This window comes from Echeneis naucrates, chromosome 18, assembly GCF_900963305.1.
Source record: "Echeneis naucrates chromosome 18, fEcheNa1.1, whole genome shotgun sequence".
NCBI lineage: Eukaryota > Metazoa > Chordata > Actinopteri > Carangiformes > Echeneidae > Echeneis > Echeneis naucrates.
The window spans coordinates 5,550,085-5,573,628 of NC_042528.1; the positions used below are offsets into that span (position 1 = coordinate 5,550,085).

Below are 23,544 nucleotides of genomic sequence, written 5' to 3' on the forward strand. Positions count from 1 at the left end.
GGCAACATGACGACATTGTGACGAAAGGAAAATGAATATTTAAAGAGTTAAAATGCAATTTGGATTCCTGATTTTGGCAAAACTTGAAGCTGAACTGGGTTGTTGACTTTAATTTGACATAAGAAACAACCAACAGCAAAAAAAGATGAGGAAAATTTGTTATTTTCAATCCAACAATAGTCATTTGTGACCCCTGAATGCACATGATGCATCTGCTTCTGTCTCGCTGCAGTGAAGTCAAAGGTCAACTCTGAGGCCTTGGCCCTGGAGTGGGTTGGTTCAGCAGCTCACTAAAGAGCCATGTGGGGATTTCCTCCTACATTTTCCCTCTTACTCCTGTTTAAGACCACAACTTGTGTTTTTAAATCAGTTGATATGAGATAAGATAACATAAACCTCTATTAGTCCCTGGGTTGGGAAATTTGCAATTCACACTATTACTGAGACAGGATTGTGTCATCTGCTCTGGCAGACTCTTACACTTTCCCTTTGCAGAGAAGACACACTCGAACGCCTCCGGGGGTGAGAAGTGCAGAGAAACTCCACCTCAGTGGAATGGCTGTTAGACAATTTGTGCCATGCTGCTGCTGTCTGGTCCTGATCCGGCACCTGGAGTCACTTCCAAAGACTACGTGCTGAATGTTGGTTCTTATCCTCCTCTCAGGGTGCATAGCGGTTATTGGTGCCATTTTGGGGCTTCGTGGCTATTTGACCTTTGAGTGAATGTGCATGTGTGGTGCCACTGTGAACTTGATCCTGTGTGGCACTGCATATAGATACAATAGTGAGATCTGACAGGACAGGACCAGGCTCGAGAGAGAAAAGAGCACTTGCCTAATTACATTTTATAAAATGTTGGCACAGGTGGTTTAGTAAATCTGATGGTGTCAAATGTAATATCCTCTTCTAGTGTGCAAAGAGACACCAAGTGTCAAGAGGATGCATGGGGGTGTGTGTTTTCTCTGTCTTTTTGATAGACTGCAGGATGACTGCAAACATATAAAAAAAACAAAACAAAGAAAAGCGGAACTTTTAGTACCTTGCTGTGATTTTGTTTCCCTTTCTTTGGCTTGAGGCCAGTAATCTTTATACATCGTCTCCTGATTTAATTGTTATTCAGTTCTCAGATATTTCGCAATTTGAATTTACATAAAGTCATGAGCTGCAGACCTGATTTTTCCAAAGTGCCATAGAAGGCCGTATCATAACTGGAACAACGTGTTGGATCTGGTGTCACTCTGCTGGTGAGCCTGATTCACTTCAAGCATCATTCACATATAATCAGGAAGGCCCAAATCATTATATTGCTGTGTGTATTATGTCACATCACTCCTCCGCGTTGGTTGTGTTGCTGAATTAAATTCAGTGTGGTTAATTCTACGGTTTTAGTGTTTCAACTCACGTAATGTTGCTGTATCTTCTCATACGTCTAAGAAGTTTTTCCCAGCAGACAGCTGAAGTCATGTGCAAATGTTGTCACCTCTCAAGCACAGACGTTGATCCTGCCGTGCAGCACCTGCCACCCATGGCATAACTCCATTTACTGTAGCATGATTTTGAACCAACTGACCTCACAGACACACACACACAGGTCGTGACAAGGAGGAATAGTATTTACACCGGCCCTTTTGTTACATTACTTGGGTGATCAACAGAGGGCAGTCACATTGTGTGTTGTGATGGCGTGACTTTTTGTTTAAGATAACAGTCAAACATGCAGTAGTTTTCAGTTTGGTGACAACACAGATGATGGTCAAAAATATTGTGCAGAATTGTGAGTGTGGTGAGATTTATACCGTGTCTGAGTCTGTACTTTGGTTCTATAATTGCTCTTGGCTCGCTGTATCAGTCACTGTGACACCTTTTGAAACGTACCCTTACCTGTGTCTGTTCCGTGTCACACGCATGAACCCTTGAGTTATGCCGCTCGGGGCTCTACACCACTGTTCTGCTGGTGTAACATTTCTCTGCATTTAGTCAGAGTCACACAGGCACACATGACTGTGCTTGAGGCCCCTGGCTTTGGATGAGGGGTGTCAGGTTCCCCACAATCATTCTCAGTGTGCATATGAGGGCAGCAAAAGGCAAAGGCAGTGAGGACATAGTGGTGTGAGCTTAGAGGGGGTGTGTCTATTTGGTCTGGGCTCCTGTCTTTTTAATGAGAGATCTGGAGCAGATATTTTTCCACTGAGCTCCTTGGCAGATATGTACCTTTCCCGCCCGGCGTAACCCTCCCACAACACACCCCCTAATCCCCGCCTTGGACGCACCGTCACTCCTGGTCCCAAACTTCCCCTGCCCACTCCTACACTGCCACATCAGGTGACACAGCCCAAATTTAGAGTCCACCTGTTGCCTGTTGGAAGAGGACTAAGCTTTGTTGTGTGCAACAGAGGGGGGAGGGTTCACGGAAAGGGGGGGCCTGCGGTGCGTGACCTCTTTGGCATTTGATCCAAAATAGAACGGGATTTATGGTTGTTGGGAAGACAGACAATGGCAACCATGGTGTCAAAGACGAGCCCCCTCTTTGCCGCACATGAGAAACGTTGAGTCATATTTGGTTGGACTCTGAGTTAGGTCTGAATGTAGTCTGGCACCTGAGCAACCGTGAGCAACCGCTGCTTCAAAGTTGTGCAGGTCCAAGTATGTAAATCTCAAATCCTCTCTTCTGTGAGTGAAAAAAGAGCTCTCACTTCTTTGTAGTTGAGATAGTAGTAGTTAATTGTAAAAATCCCCCTCTGTTTTGCATCTAGACTAGCATTTTGAACTCTATAAAAGACCAGTCCACTCAAACTGGGCCCTGAGACCAAATTTGGCCCTAAGCAAAGCTTCTGAGCTTCAACTATTGATAAATTATTGTTGACTTAAACAGGAATCTTAAAATGTAATCAAATCCCTCCTCTCAGTTCTTCTGCTTCATCTCTTGAGTCTGGAGGATCCTGGCAGTCCGGTCTTAGGTCTGAGTCTTCTTCCAGGACACAGCCAATGGTAGTTAAGGTCAGGAGACCGTCCTCTGCAGCTCTAAGGGCCCTCATGGTAGCAGCCTGCCCCCACCACCTCCTCCTCACCACCTAACCCCCACCCTTCCCTCTGTGTACTGGGGGGTTTGCACGTGGGTGTGCTGCTGTCACTCTATCTCAGCTGGAGGGAACAGAGAGAGAGGGCACCCCACAGAACAGGACGCACCAGCTTCAGTGTGGACTTCCCGTTTGGATTTTACCTTTCTGCGCGTTTCTGAAGGTCTGACGGTTCGAGTCCGGGCTCATTGTGCTGCTGGTGGATTTTGACGCGTCTCCATTTGGCATCAGACGCATCGTCTCTGTTGGCCGCTCCTCAGCGTCTGGAGCTGCTGAAGACATGCCAGCTGGTTTTCAGCAACTCGGAGGGGAGGTGAGTTATTCCAGTGAGCCTGCCACAGGGTATGAATTTTCTTACATTTCTTTTTCATTCACAAAATTGATGTAGTTTTGCTTTTTGTGGAAAACCATGCGTAACCACATTGGAGAGGTTTTAGCACGAAATTATTGTAATGAATTTGGAAGACTTTGTAGTGGCTAATTTCAGTTTACATATCAGGAAACCAAGAGAAAAGCAATTAATAGATATAACATTTTAATTAAATCAAAGCAAAGAACAATATGGATTTATTATTTATATTTTTATAGGTACACTTTCCACTTTCCAAAAACTGATATATGCAGTCATATTCTGCAGAAAGAGAAATCTAACATCAGCCCTGGTCTGACTTGACTTTGGCATTAATTTAAGTCTGAAGATGACCTTGACAAGGTAAATATCTCATTTGTCAGGCCACCTAGTTTGACTGGTTCAACTTCACTGCCCTCATAAACAATACCTGTGTTGTATGTTACCTCCAACTCTTTTTCCACAAGTAATTTCTAGGTCAGGTGGCTGTCCTGTTAAATATTTTGGATTCAGGGTGGCTTTAATTGTCTTTGGGCAGAATCAGTGGCGCCATCAAGACAGTAGTTTCTGCTGCAGGACTGATGACAAAATGGTCCCAGATGCACTGAACTCTCTGCCTGGGCAGATTAGTGATCCAGGGAGGGAGCTCTATTAACTAGAAGTTTTAATGTGAAATTAAGCAATAAATAAAAATAACAAACTAAATGAGAAGTTAGTGCTGGACAGTAAGTAGCAGGTTACTGAGTCAAAGCCTGAAATTTGTAAAGATCAAACTGTGAAGGAAAATATACACATGCATGAAAGGTTAATGAGTGACTACACACTTAGCTGTGAGGGAATTGCAATGAAACACAGTTGACAGGAGGTTTAACAGAGCATAACAGAGTGCCTCTAATGTTTTTTTCTCTTTTACCTTTTCTGCAAGGACACGTGCATGGAGGCAAACACACACCCTTTTGTTTTGGTCCATGATTACAAAACACAACTTATCTACAGACTCAACACAGCAAGGTCACGACACAGTCTTAAAGACGCACACTAACTCACAGCAGCTGGGCAACATAATACATAGAACAGAAAAAACAAAAAAAACAAAAAAATGGGAATCACCAAATCATCCTAAAAATCCATCTAATTTGTAGACAGACATCTTCAGCGTCTAACTCCAGGCTAAATAATGTGCTGCTTATGAAATGGCTCTTTGAGAATGAAACACACTTCGGGCTGAAGGGAAAGATTTACTCCCCCCAAGGTTGTCGTCTGTCACCGTAGAGACAGGTGCCTGTTGCCTAGTGGGTAACTGGTGGGGGGGCTTAAGTTCAGGCATCAACAGTAAAGTAGCCTGTGAAATCATGGAGAGATTGTCTCTCATCAGCATCACAGTTATATATAGTTGATGTTAGTGGAGAAAGAACGTGTGAGGGTGTGTGGAATGAAACCAATCCTGTTTTGCGCGCTCTCATTTTGACAGTATTATCTTTTTTTTCAGTATTATTCACCATTCTGAACATAGTACAGGTTGAAATATGTTGTGTAATTATTGAAATGTGTTTGTTTGTGTTTGTGTGTCGCTCCTCCAGACAGTAACTGGAACCCTCGCTCTCTCGGTCTTCACTGCTGTACTGGGATCTCTGGAGTTTGGATACAACATTGGTGTCATCAATGCGCCTCAGAAGGTAAAAACTGAGTACAGTGATCAAAACTAAACAATAATATTCCCAGAAGATTTCTGATGAAATTAATTAAGGAAGTGAGTTCTGGCGCAGGACTCATGATGTGATTTAACCAGATGTCACCTGCCTTATTTTACAAGAGGATGTGTTTGACGTCACAACGTCCTACCATGTTGCCTCGGGCCAGGTGGCGCTGTGAATTAAATGGATGCAGGGTGGGGAAGGTGAACCTTTTATCGTCTCAAGGCAACCACAGCAAAGATAGAGAGAGATGTCCATTGTGTAGTTTTGTATTTTCTGCCACACGGTGGGGTTTGCACATCAAACCTCAGGTCGCTGACTGTGTGTTTAGAGAGCTTGAGTGAGGTGATTGTACTTGAATCTTGTCAGGTGAGCTGTTTCTGACTTGGCTGCTGGTAGTCAGGCATCTATCTTACCTTCACCCATGACTACAAACTCAGCTGAAGTATTTACAGAGGAGCTGCCTTCTCTTTGTGGGTGCTGCATTTTGACAAAACTTGTAATTGATTGCTTTTAAAGGGGCTTTGCATACATTTTTGTGGAAGAGCTGGACAGAATTAATGTTGCTGAGTTCATTAAGCCACAGGGGAGTTCACAGTCCCCTGTGGCAACTTCTTGTTTTGCTCCTCCATTTATCACTTCTCTTCTTCATTTAGCATGCTAACCAACCAGCCTGGGTCACTGAGACACTGTCTGCTCTGTGAAGAAGAATTATAACTGATAAACACAACAGTGGCTAAAACGCTCAACTGCAGAGACTCTCAACACAGATCCAAATACATTTAAAAGGTCTTGTCTTAATTCATATGTGAAATTTGCTTTGTTCTTTGTTTGTATTTTTCCCTGACTTAGAAAGTTCTTTGCTAAAATGAAGTGGAGGACTTGTATAAAGTGAATGTGCTTCTTTTTTCGTCTGTTCAAGCCCTTCTATTGTATTTAATTGTGTAATGTTTACCTTACTCTTTGTGCTAATAAATAAGAACATTAATAGAAATATAGAATAAATTATCTAAATGTGTGCTCAAAGGTGGAACGGTATAATATGGTTGTATATAAATGTGTAGACTAATGCACCTTTCAAGGCAAATCAAGCTTGAAATTGACCTTGTTCTGTTCCTGCAAGAGATCCCTGAGCCTGCCATTGGAATGTTTTCCGTATTTCAGTTTTCTTAATTGTGCTTTGGCCTCATACAGATCATTGAGGCAGATTATAACGCTACATGGGTGCACCGACATGGGGAGCCCATCCCCACAGGGACCCTCACGTCCCTCTGGTCCCTGTCTGTGGCCATCTTCTCCATTGGGGGCATGCTGTCCTCCTTCTGCGTGGGCTTTATCTCCGAGTGGTTGGGCAGGTAGGAAAACAGGATCTCATACCCTCTAATTGAAGTTTTCCCTGCGTCTATTACGACATAATGGAGATATTTCACTTTATCTTTTAGAGAAATGACATTTTTACACATTTTTAAGGTTTTATAGTCAGTTTATACTGCCTACACACGTGTACCTCCTTTCTACGTGTATCTGGATCCAAATTGGATCCCAATGTTCCAGTTTCAGTGATCCAGGGGGAAGTCTGCCCAGGATGTTCCTCCTTGACCCAGTTTCTCGCTGTAACAGGAGCTGGGATGCAAACTGGACTGGAGCCTTCCATCGGCTGAAAGGGGATCTTAACAGAGCAGGCAGCAGTGTGTCAGGGTGGTTATAGAGGAGAGGGGGTTGGTTTCTGGCATTCAGCTTTGGAGCTTGAGTGAACTGTGGAGAAAGTCTTCCTAAAATTAAAAAAGCAAAACAAAACAGCACATCCTATTGTTCGGAGGCTGAGAGACAGTCACAGGAGGAAAGTGAGCATTTAACGTTAGAGTAAAAACTTTGTTGGATGTTTCTTGACTTGCATGTTTGAATTTCACTGTGTATAGTGATGTCACATTGCAACAGAAAATCATTGTGGTTCACTTTGTTAATTACATAACTGTAAGAGAGTGGATGAGGCAAGAGGAGACATCCAGAAAGATGCATATTAACACAATGCAATGACTTTTAACAAAGCCCCCCACAAAACAAACAAACAAAAAAAAAAAACCATAGAGACCTTTGAATTATTATGCATTCAGCTGTGTTTAATATGTCTGAAAATATGTTCATGTTGATTATTGGATTTTGTCACTGCCCCACCAGCCATTGATCTGCATGACATGGTTCAAAAATATCTTCAAAAATGGACTGATTCCAAACTGTAAGTGCTTCTTCACACTGTCGTGTGGTTGTAAATTACCACACACATACTCTGCATCCACTTGTCAATGCCACCTGCCCATGCAGCATCATTTGGCTTTTGGAGAAAGATAACTTCTATCTGATGCATTTGAGTCAGTGTTTTTTGTGTGGCACTGCCCTCTGGAGGTAAAAACACCACTAGATTTTTTTCATGTTAAACAAACTGTTGGGGACACATAAATGGAGAGAGGGGAACTCTAATACACAATCAGTGAATGCGCAGTATGGGGCTGTTGATCTGTTGATCTTGATAATGACAGAAGTCATATTAGGTTGGGTTCAGAGTCACAATGAGGAACATTAACTCCTGATGTGTGTGTCTGTGTTTCTGCAGGAGGAAAGCCATGCTCATAAATAACCTGCTGGCCTTCATTGGTGGAAGTCTGATGGGGCTGTCCAAGCTCTGTCGCTCCTTTGAGATGATGATCTTTGGGCGTTTTATAATTGGCGCCTACTGCGGTGAGAAGTCAATCTTTCCGTTCTTTGCAAGTCTGATCTGAGTTCATCTGACCCTGTAAAACACATCTTTCCTCAAACTTTTCTTCTCTGCAGGGCTGGCATCAGGTTTGACACCGATGTACGTGGGTGAAATTGCTCCCACCAGTCTGAGAGGGGCTCTGGGCACACTCCATCAGCTGGCTATAGTCACTGGCATTCTCATTGCACAGGTAGGACAGCTTCAGACATCATAAGGGACCTCCAGATCTTTCTTAGCGGTTCCATTTTCTGTAACTCTGTGTTTCTTCCTACCAACAGATATGAATCTAAATCTGAGTTTATTTTAAAATTTCACCTCAAAATAATGTACAGGATCTTTTATACGCCCCCACATCTGGTTCATCTTCCTGCGCAGATTCTTGGTATGGAGTCATTACTGGGCAGTGAGGACTTGTGGCCTGTTCTGTTGGGTTTAACTGTTGTGCCAACAGTACTTCAGATGGCACTTCTACCCTTTTGCCCCGAGAGCCCTCGGTTCCTCTACATTGTCCGCTGCCAGGAGCACCACGCAAAGAGCGGTGAGCAGAGAGCCTTTAATGTCCTGATCTTATCGTGTACAACAATGGTTGGATATCCCTATTTTATATAATTTACTACAATACTGTACATGGCCATCTATAATTAAGTACTTTTGAGTCAGCTTATGTCACATTTATAGAGCTAACTGTCCTGTGTCTGTATATGTAGGATGTTTAGACAGCCCCCTATACCAAGTCCTCCAACATCCCAATGGGTTCTCATATTAGCCGATCATTTTCCTCCTTTGAGCAGGTCTGAGGAGGTTAACAGGCAGGCTGGAGGTGGGCGACATGCTGGCAGAAATGAAGGAGGAGAAGAGGAGGATGGACATGGAGAGGAAGGTGTCCATCCTGGAGCTCTTTCGCTCTCCAATCTACCGCCAGCCCATGATCATCTCCATCCTGCTGCAGCTCTCCCAGCAGCTCTCTGGGATCAATGCAGTGAGTTGCGTTTGCTGCTGCACTCATGATAACTGAATCTGTTTATTACAAAGGTCCCCAAATCCTTGAAAAACAGGAATCAGTGAAGGCTAATATTGACTTTACCCAAATCTAACCTGTTTACCCCTTTGGCAGATCTTCTACTACTCCACCAGTATCTTCACAAAGGCTGGAGTTCAGAGTCCAGTCAATGCCACCATCGGAGCTGGGGTGGTAAACTGTGCCTTCACTGTGGTCTCAGTGAGTAAACACACCCAGCTACCTTCACATTCTTTGACATGTTTTGTGAATGATTTAAGTTTATTAGTAAATGTTCAAGCTATCTTCAATTTAGTTCCATGAATGACTGTCCTGCTATATATCAAAGTTGTTCTCTATTACTTTTTAACATTTTTATCAAAGAGCAAATAAGATTACAGAGAAGGCTGTTTTTTCTGGTTTGATTTGGTTGGCAAGTCAAGATTTTTCAATGTCATTTAACAGGTCAAGGTATTTCAATTTTAGTCCTGCTGGCAGCACAATCACCAAATAGCTGGAATGAGCTGGAATAGACATCCTTAACGCCATTTTGCTCTTATTTACAGCTCTTCCTAGTAGAGAGGATGGGTCGCCGGACACTCCACATGCTAGGACTTGGAGGAATGTGCATCTCTGCCATCATCATGACTGTTGCTCTTGCTTTACTGGTCAGTGTCCCAAATATGCATCTTATCAAATATGTATCTTAAACTGTGCTGTTTTTGTTTTAAACAACATGATTCCTCATCTCAATGAATGTCTGAGCCACGTCTTCCTACACTTGACAGGACAGCGTTCCTTGGATGAGCTACATTAGCATGCTGTCGATCTTTGGTTTTGTGGCCTTCTTTGAGGTGGGTCCAGGTCCCATTCCCTGGTTCTTTGTTGCTGAGTTGTTCTCTCAGGGTCCAAGGCCCGCTGCGATGGCTGTGGCCGGCTGTTCAAACTGGACTGCCAACTTCATCATCGGCATGTGTTTCCAATCTGTTGCTGTGAGTATTTCCCTTACACAGAGGATGTGGATTGATGAAACAATGATAAAAGTGCTCCATGGATGATTTTCTCTGCCTCAGTCATGTGTAGTTCCAGCATTTTCTGCAGATGTCCAGGGAGTTATTGAATTTGGATTTCATCCCATTCTTCCCCAGGAGCTTTGTGGGCCATATGTATTCCTGATCTTCGCAGCACTGCTCCTCTTCTTCCTCATCTTCACATTCTTTCGAGTGCCAGAGACACGGGGAAAGACCTTCGACCAGATAGCAGCAAACTTTAACCAGCACTCAGCAGGGGGGATGATGGATATGGACTTGGACAAACCCAGCACTGAGTTGGACTACTTGGGAGAAGACAGTATCAACTGAAGGAGTGGAAGACAGATGGAAAAATACAGTTTAGGACGAACTGAGTGTTAGAGCCGGATGCCGAACTTTTCACATGTATATTGAGGTCTATAACTATATCCATGCAGACTGTGGTGCCAAAGCAGTGTTAGAGCTGCATGACAATTTTGATGCCATTGCAATACAAAGTTAATCAAGACATCTGCCTTTACAAAGGCTTAAAACCAATGGCTAAAGAGTTGACAGTTGTAGTTTCAAGGAACATCAACCACATAAGAACACATCTGGACTGTTGTGGCATTGTCTGCCAGTACAGAAGAATGTTTAAAAAAAATGCTGAAGCACTCAGTAGCAATATAGTCAGAGGGTGAGAGTAGGATTTCCTGCACTTTATCGACAAAGATATCCAGAGTTTGATTTAAAAAAAAAAAAAAAAAAAAAAAGTTTGTCATTGGTTTAAAATTTGTATTAGCAAATACAAGTACAGGATCACTGGTCTGAATTACAAAGTGGATTAAAGTTTGAGCTTTAAATGGAAGAAATAAGGGTTAAACCCAACGTGTGCAGGAATGTTTTAGTTTCTATTTTGTTCAGAGGATGTTTGGCGTACAAAAACATTTTCATATTTATATTCCTGGAATTATTTTGAGATACTCTTATAGCTGCCGTTTTTAACAACTTTAGACAAACTTCAAAAGGATACCTGGCCTCACTCTGATAATACGCCAACTGTCCAAGATGACCTACAAGTCGGCCCAGACAATCTACAGATAAACAGAGGCTCTAAGTCTTTATTGCCAAACTGCAGTTTCAATCATGAGGTGCATTCCCATCTTTAATTTAAAGTCAAAGTGCAATTACAAAGTATTTTTATGAACAGTAGAAAGATAGTGCACAACATGTAGAAATCAAGTCTATTTTAGTACTTCATATGTACATAGTGTGTTTGCTTATTTTTAAGGGTGTGAGGGTCTAAGCAATTCAATTCTTTTGCACTCCAGTTGACGTTTGGTTTTATAAACAGAAGCCTGATATAGACTAAAGCAAAAACGTGCAATTTAAAGGGCTGTCTGTAAAGAGATGATCTTAGATAGTTTTTATAATCACACAAGCATTAAGTGTGTCTTTTTCCTCCATCTTTCATGTGTGCTGTTTGCTGTCTTTTCTGTAATGAGGACCTGTAATTTATACAGAGAATACTGATGCTGTCATAATATGACTTTAGGATGTAAGTAATGTATGTTACTGAAAAAAAAGAAAAAGAAAAAAACCCTCCACGCACCACTGACCATTCATATTATTCAAGCCAATTTTGGGAAAAACATCCAAAAAAATGAAAAAACTGCTTTGTAGTTTTTCAGCCTTTCATCTAAGACCCCAGGAAATAAGGACTGGATCCTGGGATTTGCAAATATGATTTATTCATTAGCATTTTAAGTTCTGACATTGCACATAACCCCCTCCAAAGAAAAGCATGCACAAATAAAACAAAAGAAATAAAGTTTCTTTTAAATGTATCCTCAACTGAGGAGGATGAAGGGAGTAGTATGTCGTAAGAATCAATTGAGGTGGTAACAGAACTAAACGGACTCCCATAATGCACCACCTACCTCACACACCTGCTTGGCTTTCCCCTCTTCAACCAAATTAAGTTAAAATAAAACTCAAGGCTGGTTCCACTAAACTACTTGATGTGCCCCATTTGGTCAATTAAAGAAAAATAGTTATAAGGGGGGTTGGAATAACTGGGCTACCAAGCAGATTGTCCTTTCTTTCCCATTTTCTGTTTAATGATGTATTTTTAATTTCTAAACATGCACCCACCACCCACCAGTATCCCATTCTTCCCTACACCATCCCTGTCAACACATCAGTGTCTAAACCAGACAAGACAAGATGAGGTGAGATGGGGAAGGGGTTTGAGAAAATGACAGCGAGACGAAGTGGGTTGGAGGATAGGTGAGTGCAGCGAGGGGAGAGCACAACACTATTTCTGAAACGGGTCCAGTCTTCCAACCCTAGGACCTACAAAAAACAAAACAAACCCAAAAAAAAAGAAAAAAGGAGAGAGCGAGAGAGAGAGATTGAAAGAAAGACAGTAAAGAAAGACATTAAAACACAAGACACCCCTAATTTTGAAAATGGATTTACCCACAATCCAGCAAAAATGTTCCCTGCATCAAATAACAAATCAGTCTAAACATATTGGCTACAGAGCCTTCACATAAACCCATCATCCTGCCCTCTATAAAAGAAGCACACAAAGTGCAACCCTACACCCCCACATCTCCCACCCGGCTAACTGAGGGTTGCACCACATTAATGTGGGTCCCACCTCTTGCCAAGGGTCACTTGAATGTCCCCTTATTGACGTCACTCTGTTGGGGCTGGCACTGTTGTGGCAGCGGCCTGCTGTGGGGCAGACAGTTAAGATGCATGTCATCAAATCAAAATCAAGTTCATTTATATAGCACCAAATCATAAAGTTACATCAAGGCACTTTCCATCTAGAGCAGGTCTAGGCCAAACTCTTTATAAAGTTCTACACATCACAACACTAGTGCTAAAGCAATGGAAAAGGATGGCGGGGAAATATTAGGCAGTTTTAACGCCGTACCTCAGGTGATTTGGGCGTTTTCACTGTGGCCTTAGGGGAAGCTTTTGGTGATTTTGATGCAGATTTAGGGTCAGCTGGTTTTGAATTCTGAGGTGGGGTACCAGGCTCTGATGCAGACTTCTCTGTATCATTCTGTAAAATGGACAAAAAGAAATTGGCGACCATGCAAGAGCACAGATTTTAGATCATTTTCCTGATACGTTTGTGTTTCATGGAATTTGGTACCAGATCCAAGTAGTAGATCTGCCTTTCACAGATGACAGTGGAGCAAAGGACACAGTAGTAGAAAGAAAATGGGCCAACATGAAACAACTATTATGCATCATTATCAAATCATGCTACTCACTTTTGAGGCAGATGATTCTGAGTTTCTTTGCCTGCGGCGTCTAGACGGGCGCCGCTGTTTCTGGCTCTCACCAGCTGCTTCTCCGTTGGTCTGTGGGCCCTCAGAGGCCTCTGTCTGCTTCACCTCATCCTGCTTCTGGGTCTCCTGTGAAGCAGCTGCCTGTTGGCTGTCTGCAGCCTGATCAGACTGTGGACGAGGCCTGAACGGTCTGAATCCGAGGACAAGGGTCATACTGAATCATTTCTGAATCCCACAAGTGGAAGCAATCAAAACCTACAGAAGTTCTGTGAGTGATGTCAAGTCACCTGCGGTATGGACGCCAAAACCTACGCCGTGGCGGTCGCTGTGTTTGGTCATCCTCTGCTACTTCATTCTTTTGCTCTCCAGACTCACCCTGACAGAGCAACAAAACATAAGATCTGTTTACAACAACTCCTCCGAAAGGTTCAGCTGCATCCCACCTTTCAAAGCAATTCTTCCAACACGTCAAAACATTTTCCCCAGAGTTGTTCATAAACATGGTTCTGCAGAGATTTTACTTTTACAACAAAACCTGATTTACTGTAATTTTTTCCAATCGCTTTTGTTCATATCTTGCCCTTTCTCCAGTGCTTCTGCTTCAGCTTACCTCCTGTCCTTCCTGGCGTGGTCTAGGGGGCCTACGACGGCGCTGCTGAGGTTTTGTTCCGTCACTCTCCCCTGACCCTTCACCCTCAACAGCGGCTTGGCCAGCCACAGGTTTGCTTTGGTCACCGGGCCGAGGGCTGCGGGGGAAGAACCGCCGACGGAAACGGCGTTTGTTGGGTGCATAACGGCTGCCTTTGACTGGAACACCACCTGGGCCAGTGACGTTGGCTGCTTCTGAGCCCTGAGAGACAACAGAAAAAATGGAGAACTTTAAAAATCAGCAAACATTTAAGTTTGCTGCATTATTGACTGATTCCACGCTTCTTACCTTTGCTGCTTCAATCACATCAAATTCTACAATCTCTCCATCTCCCACACTGCGGAGGAATTTCCTCGGGTTGTTCTTCTTTATTGCTGTCTGCAAAGACACATTTAATATCAATGGGCGGCATATATTTACACAACCTCAAAGTCTCTTGTCCTACCTGATGAACAAATACATCTTCTTTAGTGTCATTCCTGAAAAGCAAACACACTTGTGAGCTTGACTCATATTTAAAAAGGAGATGAACTAAAGCGGCAAACTTGAACTTGGGCTAAAAAGTGTCTTAAGAAATGTAAATATACCAGACAGTACCTGTTTATGAAGCCGTATCCATTACGCACATTGAACCATTTCACTGTGCCTTGGACCAAGGTGGCTGCAACAGCATTTAGCACATGATTAAACACAGCCTCAAATACTTCGTGTTATGTTATGGTGCCAGTCTCGGACTGTACTGTTATCTTATTACTATCAATGGCAGCCTTGCTGGCGAGAAATGGGGGCATTGTGCGTCAATCATTAACAGTAAAAACGTTGAAGCCATGTCTGCACCAGGTCAGAGGGAGGGCTACTCGACAAAGACACATTTTGTCACCTCGGACAAAAGAAAAAAAAAGGTCACAAAAACAGGTCAGCATATTAAAAAAAAAAAGCCAAAACAAGGCATAGCAGCTGTGTCTTCGACGCAGGAGTGAGCGGCCCGTCGTAGAAACCGGTTTAAGGCTTTTTAATTGGCACCTCCATTTCTCACTATTATCATTTGCACCTGTGGCGGCGCGTGCACGAGTCCAACTCGGAGCGCGCGACAGCTGATAAAAGAGAAAAATTTAGGTCAAGTGTTCAGAGACAGAAAAAAAAAAAACAAAACACCAGGTTAAAACTTTAGATCTTTTCGGAACATCTACATTAGAAATATACTGGGAGAAACAATATTAATAAAAAAAATAAACATTTTATTCAAACGTTGGATTTGAGCTGGCCAAATAAATCTCACACTGCAGGTTTAACTTCAGTTGTATTCGCGGTTGCGACACACAAACTCCTTGTGTAAAACTGAGGACACGTGTTCGTCCAGCAACGAAACACAACACGGTGCCAAATAAAGAAATAACTGAGACGTCCTCATTATCTTTATTGTTGTCTTGTCAGCTCTTCTAATCCGACATTACTGCTGGTTGGGGGGTTTACAGACCCAGTTTAACACGTTAGACAAGTGCTTTTTTAAATACTAGAGATAAAGAAATGCCAACAAACAGAGCGTTGACAATGCACTCTGTTTATCTCTCAGATGGATTGGAGCAAAGTTTAAAACTTTTATTGATAAAAAAAAAAAAAAAAAAGCTACAGTTCGGCCCCGGACCCACCTATGACTTTCCTCTCCGGCTGTGGCTTGTCCTCCACCGGCGCCGACGGTGGAGCGCTCTGCGCCTCGGCGTCGGTCATGGTCGCTGTCGGGTTCCAACACTTCCACTCCTCAGTCCCCTCCCTCCTGCTTTCCCCGAAACTTTGCTTCCCGGCACCGCTAAGTTTTTATCCCGACATCCCCTCCGGCCGCCGTACACAAGCCGCGCCCTCATTGGCTTCAGCAGCGAGAGAGCCGCAGCGTGATTGGCCGGCCGCTGGCTGAAATTGGGAGGGAAACATGGACAGCTGGAGGACAGGTAAGGGTGAGACAGCCTGATCTTTATAACGGGGACAGTTTACTTCTTTATGGTGCTCATAGTTCACACTACATTGCAAATTCTATACGATAATCCCATCTCAAGCTTGATTGTGCAATTCGTTATAATAAGATATAAGATGCATTGACTTTGATACAAATGGATATGCAATATGTATTTTACATGTATTAATATATGGAGCTCCTCAAATACAAGAACCTGTTGAACAGGTTTGTGAGCGCTATACTGTTTTTGTAGACCTGGTGACTTTGTCCAATGTGATAATAAAAAATAATTTTCATTTTCAGATCATATATGAGCAATTAATTTATGCTGGGAAGACGCATACTGAATCTAGGCTGTCCATTTACTGAGTAATGGTGCTGTGTTGGTTTGCTGAGTGACAGCAATAATCAGAAACTGACTGACATTCTTTGCCTTTGCAATCCAGCTCTGGGTTTCTGCCATGAAGAGTTAGTTCATCCATAAATGAGCCTCTATATCAAATGTAAATAGAGGCCATACATGATTGTGGAAAAGCTTCAGGTGACACAGGTTGAAGAAAGAAATGAGTGAATTTTCATTTTGGGCTTAACTATGCCTTTAAGTGCTGCTCTCAGCACGTAGGTCATAGGACTCCAGTTTCACAGCACTAAAATTAACCCAGCAGCTTTAAGAATTGCCAAGTTCAATGAAGCTGAAAGCTATAGGTCTCTCAACAGAGAGACAAAAAGATGCTAATTAAACATTAGAAATTATCAGCTACAGCCAGCAGAGGAGAACACAGATGATGGCAGCTCCAACGCTGGATTATAAAGTTGGATGAGAAATATTTTACTATGATTTGCTTGCAAAGGCTCTAATCCCCGTATGTGGTATACACGGGACAACAAAACTGATCTACCAATGCCACAAACTTCGTTATTATTCAAACTAACCAAAATCACATGATCATGTGAAATGGGTTAATAGTCAGCTGGATGGGGGGGCTTTTCCACAGCTGTCTGTTCTGTTTTATATTAGAAACCTGAGAAATGTCAGTAAAGAAGTTTCTGTGGACTAAAGTACTCACTCAGTCCTGAAAAAAGGACCGAGTGGGCCATGCTCAAGCACGAAGAGCTGCACATGCGCAGAACGGATCAATTGACCGAGGTCCGTTTCATTGGTTTTGGATGAAAGAAGCATCAAGTTGGACTAAATTAAACAAGAGAAAACCGGAAACAATGCAACCTCACATTCATCTTAAAGGTGTCTGATTTGGAAGATCATTATTTTCATGTCAGCATCACAATTTAAAATAATGTTAGTAAATCTATTTAATAAATGGCTAATTCTAACCTGTACTACTTTTTCCCAAAACTAATGTTTCTTTCTGAAAGGCTTTCATTACAAATCTGTCTATATATACATTTATGTTACTTTAATTTCTTTCTAGACTTTTCCCGACATTGCAATAAGGGCTTTAATGGAGTATGGGATTTTATTGTGACAGTTCCGACGGGATGTCCAGTGTTTGGGTTTTGTTTTTGTTTTGCTGTTTTTTTGTTTTTTTTGATGATGTTGTGACAGTGGTGAGGAGCTGGATGAGGGAGAGACCGAGAAGGTGGAGTTCAGGCTGTACACAGCGCACACACAGCGGGGTGCAGGACTCTGATCCTTTCCGGTCCGGTCGGGAACCTCTGTCCGAGGTGAGGTCCAATTTGGATTACAAGAGACCGGAGCTCAGCGGAAAGCCTGGAATGAGAGAAGAATAAAGAGATAGCTCATCGCTTAGAATAAAAAAAAAAAAAAAAGAAAAGGGGGAAGAGAGAGACATCGCAAAGCAGCCACAGAGGAGGAAACAGACCCCGGCCAGACGAGCCTTTGGCACGGACACAGGAGGAATCAAAGGGAGAAGGCTGATAAGCAACACCGGACACCGGAGCTTTTATCACCAGGGTAAGTTCCTTATCAAAACATCCAATGGACGGGGCGTGTTTGCGCCTGAGCAGACGGGCTATCCTATGCACATGTCTGTCTGCAGCTTTATTATGATATATCCCCTCTAATGGAGGAATTACACCGCTGTGTTTGTAGCTGGGAGCCGCCGCTAACTCATCACATCCCCGCCGGCAGCTTCAGCCTCTCCGGGCGGCTAAAATGGAAAAGCAACCTGCCGACTCCTTCGCCTTTACTTTTTTTTTTAATCGCCGTTTGAACTTTGCAAAAATCCCGCAAGACCTGGCTTTATTTTGCAGCGACCCCCCCCCCCCCTTATTTCGTTGAATTTTTCTGTGGCACCACTTTTCTGGCTTTTACATTCACTGATATTGTTTCCTCATTGCGCTTGTGCGCGTCGTAGCCATCACGAGTATTAGCTTAGTCATTACTGGACCGGAGCGGGCCAAAAGCAGACCAGGCTCCGCGGTTAGACCCATCCTGTGTGGGCGTGTTATCGACCGGCCCCGGGTTAAAATAACCCCGGTGGTTATTTCCACTGTGGAGGGTCGGGGTGGCTGATTTCGGCTGCTGAACTTCGGTCTGTTTCTCAGCAGGGCCTCGGCCCTGAGCGCAGTCTCTGCGCATGGATGCGGGGACACGGACCGTACACGTTTCCGACGGCGGGCCGGGACACGCTGAGTACGCACTAGGCCGCAGCCAGCCCCCCCAGTCTCACCACTGCGGACATGGTGTCCAACTCCCGGCCCCGGGGTGTGACCGACACTCCGGCTCCTCTGCGCCCATGTTTGACCCGTCCTGGCCTCGGTATCACCCCGGGAGGTGCTCGGATCGGACACGCCCGGCCTCAGATTTGATTTATGGCTCATCAGCGCAGATTAGCGGCCCCTGGTTTAACATTTTAACCAGTGAGGAGTCACAACAAGTCAGCGCGTTGCCTTTGCTGTATATTCAGCGTTATGTGCGTTTGGATGTGGAGACAGCCGCTGATCTGGCCCTGCAGCACTCTGTAGTCGTGGCAGGCTGCTGGACTAAAGTTTTGGTGGTGAAGTGAAACACAGTTTGGCTCAGACACTGATGATTAAAACAGCAGCCAAACGTTGTAGTCCAGCTATACTTATTGTAATGTTTGTCTTTTTACAGCTGGACTGCTGGATAACAGGTGCCAGGCTTTTGTTGCTTTATTTAGCTCAGCATTGAATCACTGTCATTTCCCTTTTTGTCTACAAGTTTAATTCACACCAGGGGGCCCGCTCTCACATTTCCACATTGTCCTGCTGACAGAAATGCACCTTTCACAGAGGTTTCATTCACATACGTGCTACTTATTCTATAATTCAATGACTAAAAAACTTAGATCAGTCCTGGACAAACATTACAATGTGTTAATGTGACATCTTAAATATTTAACATAGCTTTAGAATGTATCAAAGCCTATCTGAACACCTTATCAGTCTTCACTTTCCAATTCCTGGCTTATATATGTACTGATTTAAGTCAATATTTTGCCAGCTTTACACTGGGTTTTATTAGAACCAGTTTTTTGTCTGGTCTTATGAACTCAATACATGTAGCTCTAACAATAACTTTTCCACTTTCTTCAATCCTTTCTGAACACGTACTAACATTAACGTCCCTGTTGGCCCCTGCAGCAGGTATGGCAGATGCAGACCTCGACTTCCAGACAGGTGATGCCGGGGCATCCGCCACCTACCCCATGCAGTGCTCAGCCCTGCGTAAAAATGGCTTTGTTGTGCTGAAAGGTCGACCCTGCAAGATTGTCGAGATGTCCACCTCCAAGACTGGCAAGCATGGCCATGCTAAGGTCTGTAAATTATAGTTTTATTTGTTCACATTGTGGGTTGAGTGTAATAAAACCAAAGACGTGGCGTTGTTTTGAAACAGTACTCCCTTCAGAGTACTATCCACTTATCGCTGAAATAATCACTCATTAATATTAATGCACATTAATGGACACTGTCTGTACAGTAACAGTAATATGTCCCTGATGGGTTTCAGTTTCCCCCCTTAAAAAGATATTCACTATGAAAAAATGTAAAGTTATAAATTAAGTTTAAACCAGATTCATCCCTATTTAAAACGACAGCAGGCAACTCACACACTTACTTTGGACATTTAATATTTAATAGATACTGATTGGTAAAGTATTTTTGTCTTCAGTGTACACTTGTTTGAAGTTTAATGGATTCTTGGTTTTACTTCGCCTGTACAGGTGCACTTGGTTGGTATTGACATCTTCTCTGGTAAGAAGTATGAAGATATTTGTCCCTCTACCCACAACATGGACGTTCCCAACATCAAGAGGATGGATTACCAGGTGATTGCGTTTAAGATAAACTATGTTTTTTGTGGTTAAAGTTGAGGTTGTGTATAGTTATAACTCAGTACTAGATAATCTTGGTCCACAATAGTGCTCAGAATATTTCTGTTATCCTACTTTTGGAATGATACAATGCAAATAAACAAGCATATAAATCACAGATAACAAATTGAAATTTTACCTGCTATGTGACAGAAGTCAGCGTCACATCTGATATTATTGTGTTCTTCACAAATAACATTTCGTCTCTAATAAGAGCAGGAGTGTCAGAGATAATTCTACTTGGCTACTGGGGGACAGCTAGCAGCTGTTTATTTGTTTTTTAGTTGATAAAGAGTTTCTTTGGTGAGAGGAGCTTTGCGTGCATGAACACAGCAAGAAACAGAAGCAGCTGGCAACTAAGCATCAGCTAGATGGTTATTGGCTGGTGATTATGGTGGAGCATTTAGCAGCCAAACACCCAGATGTGTCCTTAAAGTGGAGGATTTATCGGTTGTGAATCAGGTAAACGGTGTTGATATATCAGAGTTGTTACCTTGCAGATGTTTCCACTGAAGTGTGTAACTTTTGCTGCCAGGGATCTCTCAATCAGAACAATAACAAAAGACGGCGTTGGGTAATGTTGAGAAGAAAGAGCCGGATCATGGGAACTGTTATCTTCACTGCCATTGACGTCAGCATCTCCTGCTTTGTATCCCTTCAGCGTTGATTGTTGAGGAGCTGAATTTAGATTAAAATATAATGAGTGTAGAAGTTTCAGAAGAATAAAGAATTAGAGCGAAACCTCAATGGTCGGACTAATGGAAATCCTTCACACTGAAAGTTTTTTTTTTTCATGTCTCCCTTTGACCCTTTCCTCTCTCATTCTCCCATCAGCTCATTGGTATCCAAGATGGCTACCTGTCCCTGCTCCAGGACAGCGGGGAGGTGAGAGAGGACCTTAAAATCCCAGAGGGAGATCTGGGCAAAGAGATAGAGAGCAAGCATGAAGCCGGAGAGGAGATCCTGGTCAGTACTCTCATTTCACCTTCTTCTTCTTCTGGTACACAAACAGGACACTTTTTTACACCCTGGCCTGTAAAATGACACGGTCACATTAAAACCATCACACAAGCGTTAGCCTTAATGAACTTAACAGTCTAGAAGAAAATACAGCAAACAAACTTTCTTCCTTTACTCAACATAGATGCCTCCTGCAGTGGAAAATCTTCCCTCTCACTTTTTCTGAAGTTAACATGCTAACCAGCTAGCCCCAGCCCATTCCACCACTTTGTTTCATTATAACCACTTCTGCTACAAAAACAAAGATGGCCGAGGCACCACGGCAGCAGAGGAATCCTCTTTAATGATCCAATGTTGTAACCTTTCTATCAAATAAGTGATTCACTCTAAAACAAATCTCTGGACTAAAAATCTTCCCTTACTGTAAAAACAGAATCTGTCTGTGTGCTGGATATGTGTACATAAACTCTTCCCTCTGAAGTGAAAAGCACTGTGTCCTGAACGCCCTCTGCTTTTTCAGATCACTGTTCTAAATGCAATGGATGAAGAAGCTGCAATCGGCATCAAAGCCCTCGGTAAATAAGCCACTGCAGGTAAATACAGAGCTACAGCTGCTTCGACACGCAGCTGTCCTCTCACCCTCCCCCCAACTACAGCCTGACCCAAGCCTGCCTGAAGAGGAGAGTGTGTGTGATGTAAAATTATGTATGTATGTGTTTTTGGACGTTACACCACAAGCAACCAGCATGCGTCATGCCAGTGCAAGTGTGTGTGACGTCATGTAGAGTTTATTGTTCATCTACGGAACAAGGGGGAGGCAACTCCAGTTAGCAAGGTCCAAGGCTGTTTCGGTGAGTTGTGACGCTTAGAGTTTAACTTTAGTATTATTAAAGAAAGACATGCCTTTTAAAATGTTAAAATTAGGCTCCATGACTCTACTTGAAATAAATATATTCCCATATTACTGCAGTGCGTAATTCTGTTTTTCATGTATATAATTGTTTGAACTGGAGAGCTGAAATTTAAAGATTTCTGACTGAGGAAATGTAACTCATTTAATGAAAATTTGAGGCTTGTATGAAGTCAAGGTTACTAAGCAGTGTGTTATTGCGGATTTGCCTGCCCCTTAATGTTTTTGTTTTTTTGTTTTTTTTTTTTCCACGATAACATTATTACGAGCATGTGTATCATTTTTACTTAGCACTATCAAATATAATCGAAAGCTTAAAGTTCATATTGTATTTTTGGACAATGTTGTATTATTTCCTGTGGGTCGCACTTCATTTTACAGCCTGATATAGTCAGTTGCTTCCTGTATTTCCTACTAAGGAACGACTTGTAGCATTATTGTAACTGTTGGGTCAAACTGTTTCATGCACCTTCTTTCTTGCACTTTCTCACCTGCAAACTGCGGGCTGTAGAATAAAGTGTCCACAAAAACGTGTTTAAAGCTGTTGTTTGTACAACGATTCCTCTGAGGAGGCAAGTTAAAACACTTATTGTCTCATTAAAATATGTTTACCGCGTTTTTTTTCTCAGGCATCTTTCATCTCTAGTTTCTGACTTTTCTTTCCTCTTCTCGTTCTTCCCCCTTTTTAATTCTGTTTCAGGGGCAAACGAGATGCACTGGACCTGGGGAAAAGGAGGGGATATTGCCTCGTCAATGCTATTCTCCCTCTGTTTTCTTTCTTTTTGTCTTTGTTTTTCATACTCTCTGTCCCTCACTCTGTTTTCTGGCCTTCCTTTAGGCTTACTTAAGACATAAAATTTAATATGTAATTGGAAATTCAAAAGGTAAAACAAAAACTATGAGCATTCACACATAATGAAGCCACATCAGGGACCAGACGTACACATGTAAAACGGTTTCTCACTTCTAATGGAGTGTGCTGGTCTAAGAATATTCAGCAGCTACCTACTATCAGGGGAAAGACAAGTGGTGATAATGTCACAGCTGTTTTCTTTTTTGTTTTTTATATATATCCTTCTGTTTTATCAAGGGCTTCAATACGCAATCTACAATGTTCTGTTGAGGCTTGTTCGGAGTGTGTTGCTGTACTGAACTGAACACACAAACAGAATCTTGTCTTTTCTGTATAACACGTTCCTTTTGGCAGTTGATCTGAACAAGCCGTCAAACTTATCTGTTGGAAGTGACAAATAGAAACAAAACCCCGCCGTGAGAACATGCAAATTATCATTAATTGAAAGCCCTACAGCAGAACCTTGATTAAGCTTAATTCGCTTCTTATAAAAAACACTTTGCAGAGACCCTCAGACCGGTCCTTCACACAGAGCTGTTTGAAGAAATGACTGGAGGATTATTTGGCGTGCTGTCAAACTTTGAGCAGTGATTAAGGAGGCAGCCAAGTTGTGGCAGTTTGGTATCCTTACTTTGTGTTCATAACATCAAGTCCAAACTGTGCAGAATGTCTCCATGGCCAAATAAAAAAAGATGACACAAACTGTTGAATG

The 23,544-nt window shown here is 42.7% G+C and overlaps 3 protein-coding genes across 7 annotated transcripts; 2 read left to right on the forward strand and 1 right to left on the reverse strand.

Moving 5' to 3' along the window:
* The first annotated feature begins 3,060 nt into the window (after positions 1 to 3,060).
* On the forward strand, positions 3,061 to 10,677 carry LOC115058507 (solute carrier family 2, facilitated glucose transporter member 4). 3 transcript variants are annotated; one of them, XM_029525844.1, is made up of 11 exons: positions 3,061 to 3,390; positions 5,007 to 5,102; positions 6,315 to 6,475; positions 7,732 to 7,856; positions 7,950 to 8,065; positions 8,251 to 8,413; positions 8,667 to 8,854; positions 8,990 to 9,094; positions 9,439 to 9,540; positions 9,661 to 9,864; positions 10,021 to 10,233. In XM_029525844.1, the coding sequence occupies exons 1-11, from the start codon at positions 3,358 to 3,360 to the stop codon at positions 10,231 to 10,233; spliced, it is 1,506 nt and encodes a 501-aa protein (XP_029381704.1). In that variant the 5' UTR covers positions 3,061 to 3,357. The 3 variants fall into 3 exon arrangements, with proteins under 3 accessions (XP_029381704.1, XP_029381705.1, XP_029381706.1); XM_029525845.1 differs by lacking the exons at positions 3,061 to 3,390; positions 5,007 to 5,102 and adding an exon at positions 5,183 to 5,909 and having other exon boundaries at positions 10,021 to 10,677; XM_029525846.1 differs by lacking the exons at positions 3,061 to 3,390; positions 5,007 to 5,102; positions 6,315 to 6,475 and adding an exon at positions 7,480 to 7,493 and having other exon boundaries at positions 10,021 to 10,677.
* A 323-nt stretch (positions 10,678 to 11,000) lies between these two features.
* LOC115058509 (Y-box-binding protein 2-A) lies at positions 11,001 to 15,622 on the reverse strand. Of its 2 annotated transcripts, none has more exons than XM_029525848.1 (10): positions 15,492 to 15,622; positions 14,440 to 14,503; positions 14,288 to 14,321; positions 14,131 to 14,220; positions 13,804 to 14,043; positions 13,481 to 13,569; positions 13,176 to 13,383; positions 12,830 to 12,961; positions 12,548 to 12,621; positions 11,001 to 12,237 (listed from the first exon to the last, which is right to left on the reverse strand). In XM_029525848.1, exons 1-9 carry the CDS (start codon positions 15,568 to 15,570, stop codon positions 12,586 to 12,588), a joined length of 972 nt encoding a protein of 323 aa, XP_029381708.1. In that variant the 5' UTR covers positions 15,571 to 15,622; the 3' UTR covers positions 11,001 to 12,237; positions 12,548 to 12,585. The 2 variants fall into 2 exon arrangements, with proteins under 2 accessions (XP_029381708.1, XP_029381707.1); XM_029525847.1 differs by having other exon boundaries at positions 12,548 to 12,624.
* Positions 15,623 to 17,345: 1,723 nt separating this feature from the next.
* LOC115059194 (eukaryotic translation initiation factor 5A-1) lies at positions 17,346 to 23,501 on the forward strand. 2 transcript variants are annotated; one of them, XM_029526827.1, is made up of 6 exons: positions 17,346 to 17,726; positions 19,379 to 19,551; positions 19,960 to 20,064; positions 20,944 to 21,075; positions 21,590 to 21,662; positions 22,680 to 23,501. In XM_029526827.1, the coding sequence occupies exons 2-5, from the start codon at positions 19,384 to 19,386 to the stop codon at positions 21,650 to 21,652; spliced, it is 468 nt and encodes a 155-aa protein (XP_029382687.1). In that variant the 5' UTR covers positions 17,346 to 17,726; positions 19,379 to 19,383; the 3' UTR covers positions 21,653 to 21,662; positions 22,680 to 23,501. The 2 variants fall into 2 exon arrangements, with proteins under 2 accessions (XP_029382687.1, XP_029382686.1); XM_029526826.1 differs by lacking the exon at positions 22,680 to 23,501 and having other exon boundaries at positions 17,347 to 17,726; positions 21,590 to 22,582.
* Positions 23,502 to 23,544: the final 43 nt, after the last annotated feature.

What these genes read in the sequence shown, in the direction of transcription:
- LOC115058507 (XM_029525844.1), top strand. Translation starts at nt 3,358, where the DNA reads ATGCCAGCTGGTTTTCAGCAACTCGGAGGGGAG. An exon ending in TTCAGCAACTCGGAGGGGAG is followed by an intron (nt 3,391 to 5,006) that starts GTGAGTTATTCC and finishes TCGCTCCTCCAG; the next exon opens with ACAGTAACTGGAACCCTCGC. An exon ending in TCATCAATGCGCCTCAGAAG is followed by an intron (nt 5,103 to 6,314) that starts GTAAAAACTGAG and finishes GGCCTCATACAG; the next exon opens with ATCATTGAGGCAGATTATAA.
- LOC115058509 (XM_029525847.1), bottom strand. Translation starts at nt 15,570, where the DNA reads ATGACCGACGCCGAGGCGCAGAGCGCTCCACCGTCGGCGCCGGTGGAG. An exon ending in GGATACGGCTTCATAAACAG is followed by an intron (nt 14,322 to 14,439) that starts GTACTGTCTGGT and finishes TTTGCTTTTCAG; the next exon opens with GAATGACACTAAAGAAGATG. An exon ending in AAGATGTATTTGTTCATCAG is followed by an intron (nt 14,221 to 14,287) that starts GTAGGACAAGAG and finishes GTGTCTTTGCAG; the next exon opens with ACAGCAATAAAGAAGAACAA.
- LOC115059194 (XM_029526827.1), top strand. Translation starts at nt 19,384, where the DNA reads ATGGCAGATGCAGACCTCGACTTCCAGACAGGTGATGCCGGGGCATCC. An exon ending in GCAAGCATGGCCATGCTAAG is followed by an intron (nt 19,552 to 19,959) that starts GTCTGTAAATTA and finishes TCGCCTGTACAG; the next exon opens with GTGCACTTGGTTGGTATTGA. An exon ending in AAGCCGGAGAGGAGATCCTG is followed by an intron (nt 21,076 to 21,589) that starts GTCAGTACTCTC and finishes CTGCTTTTTCAG; the next exon opens with ATCACTGTTCTAAATGCAAT.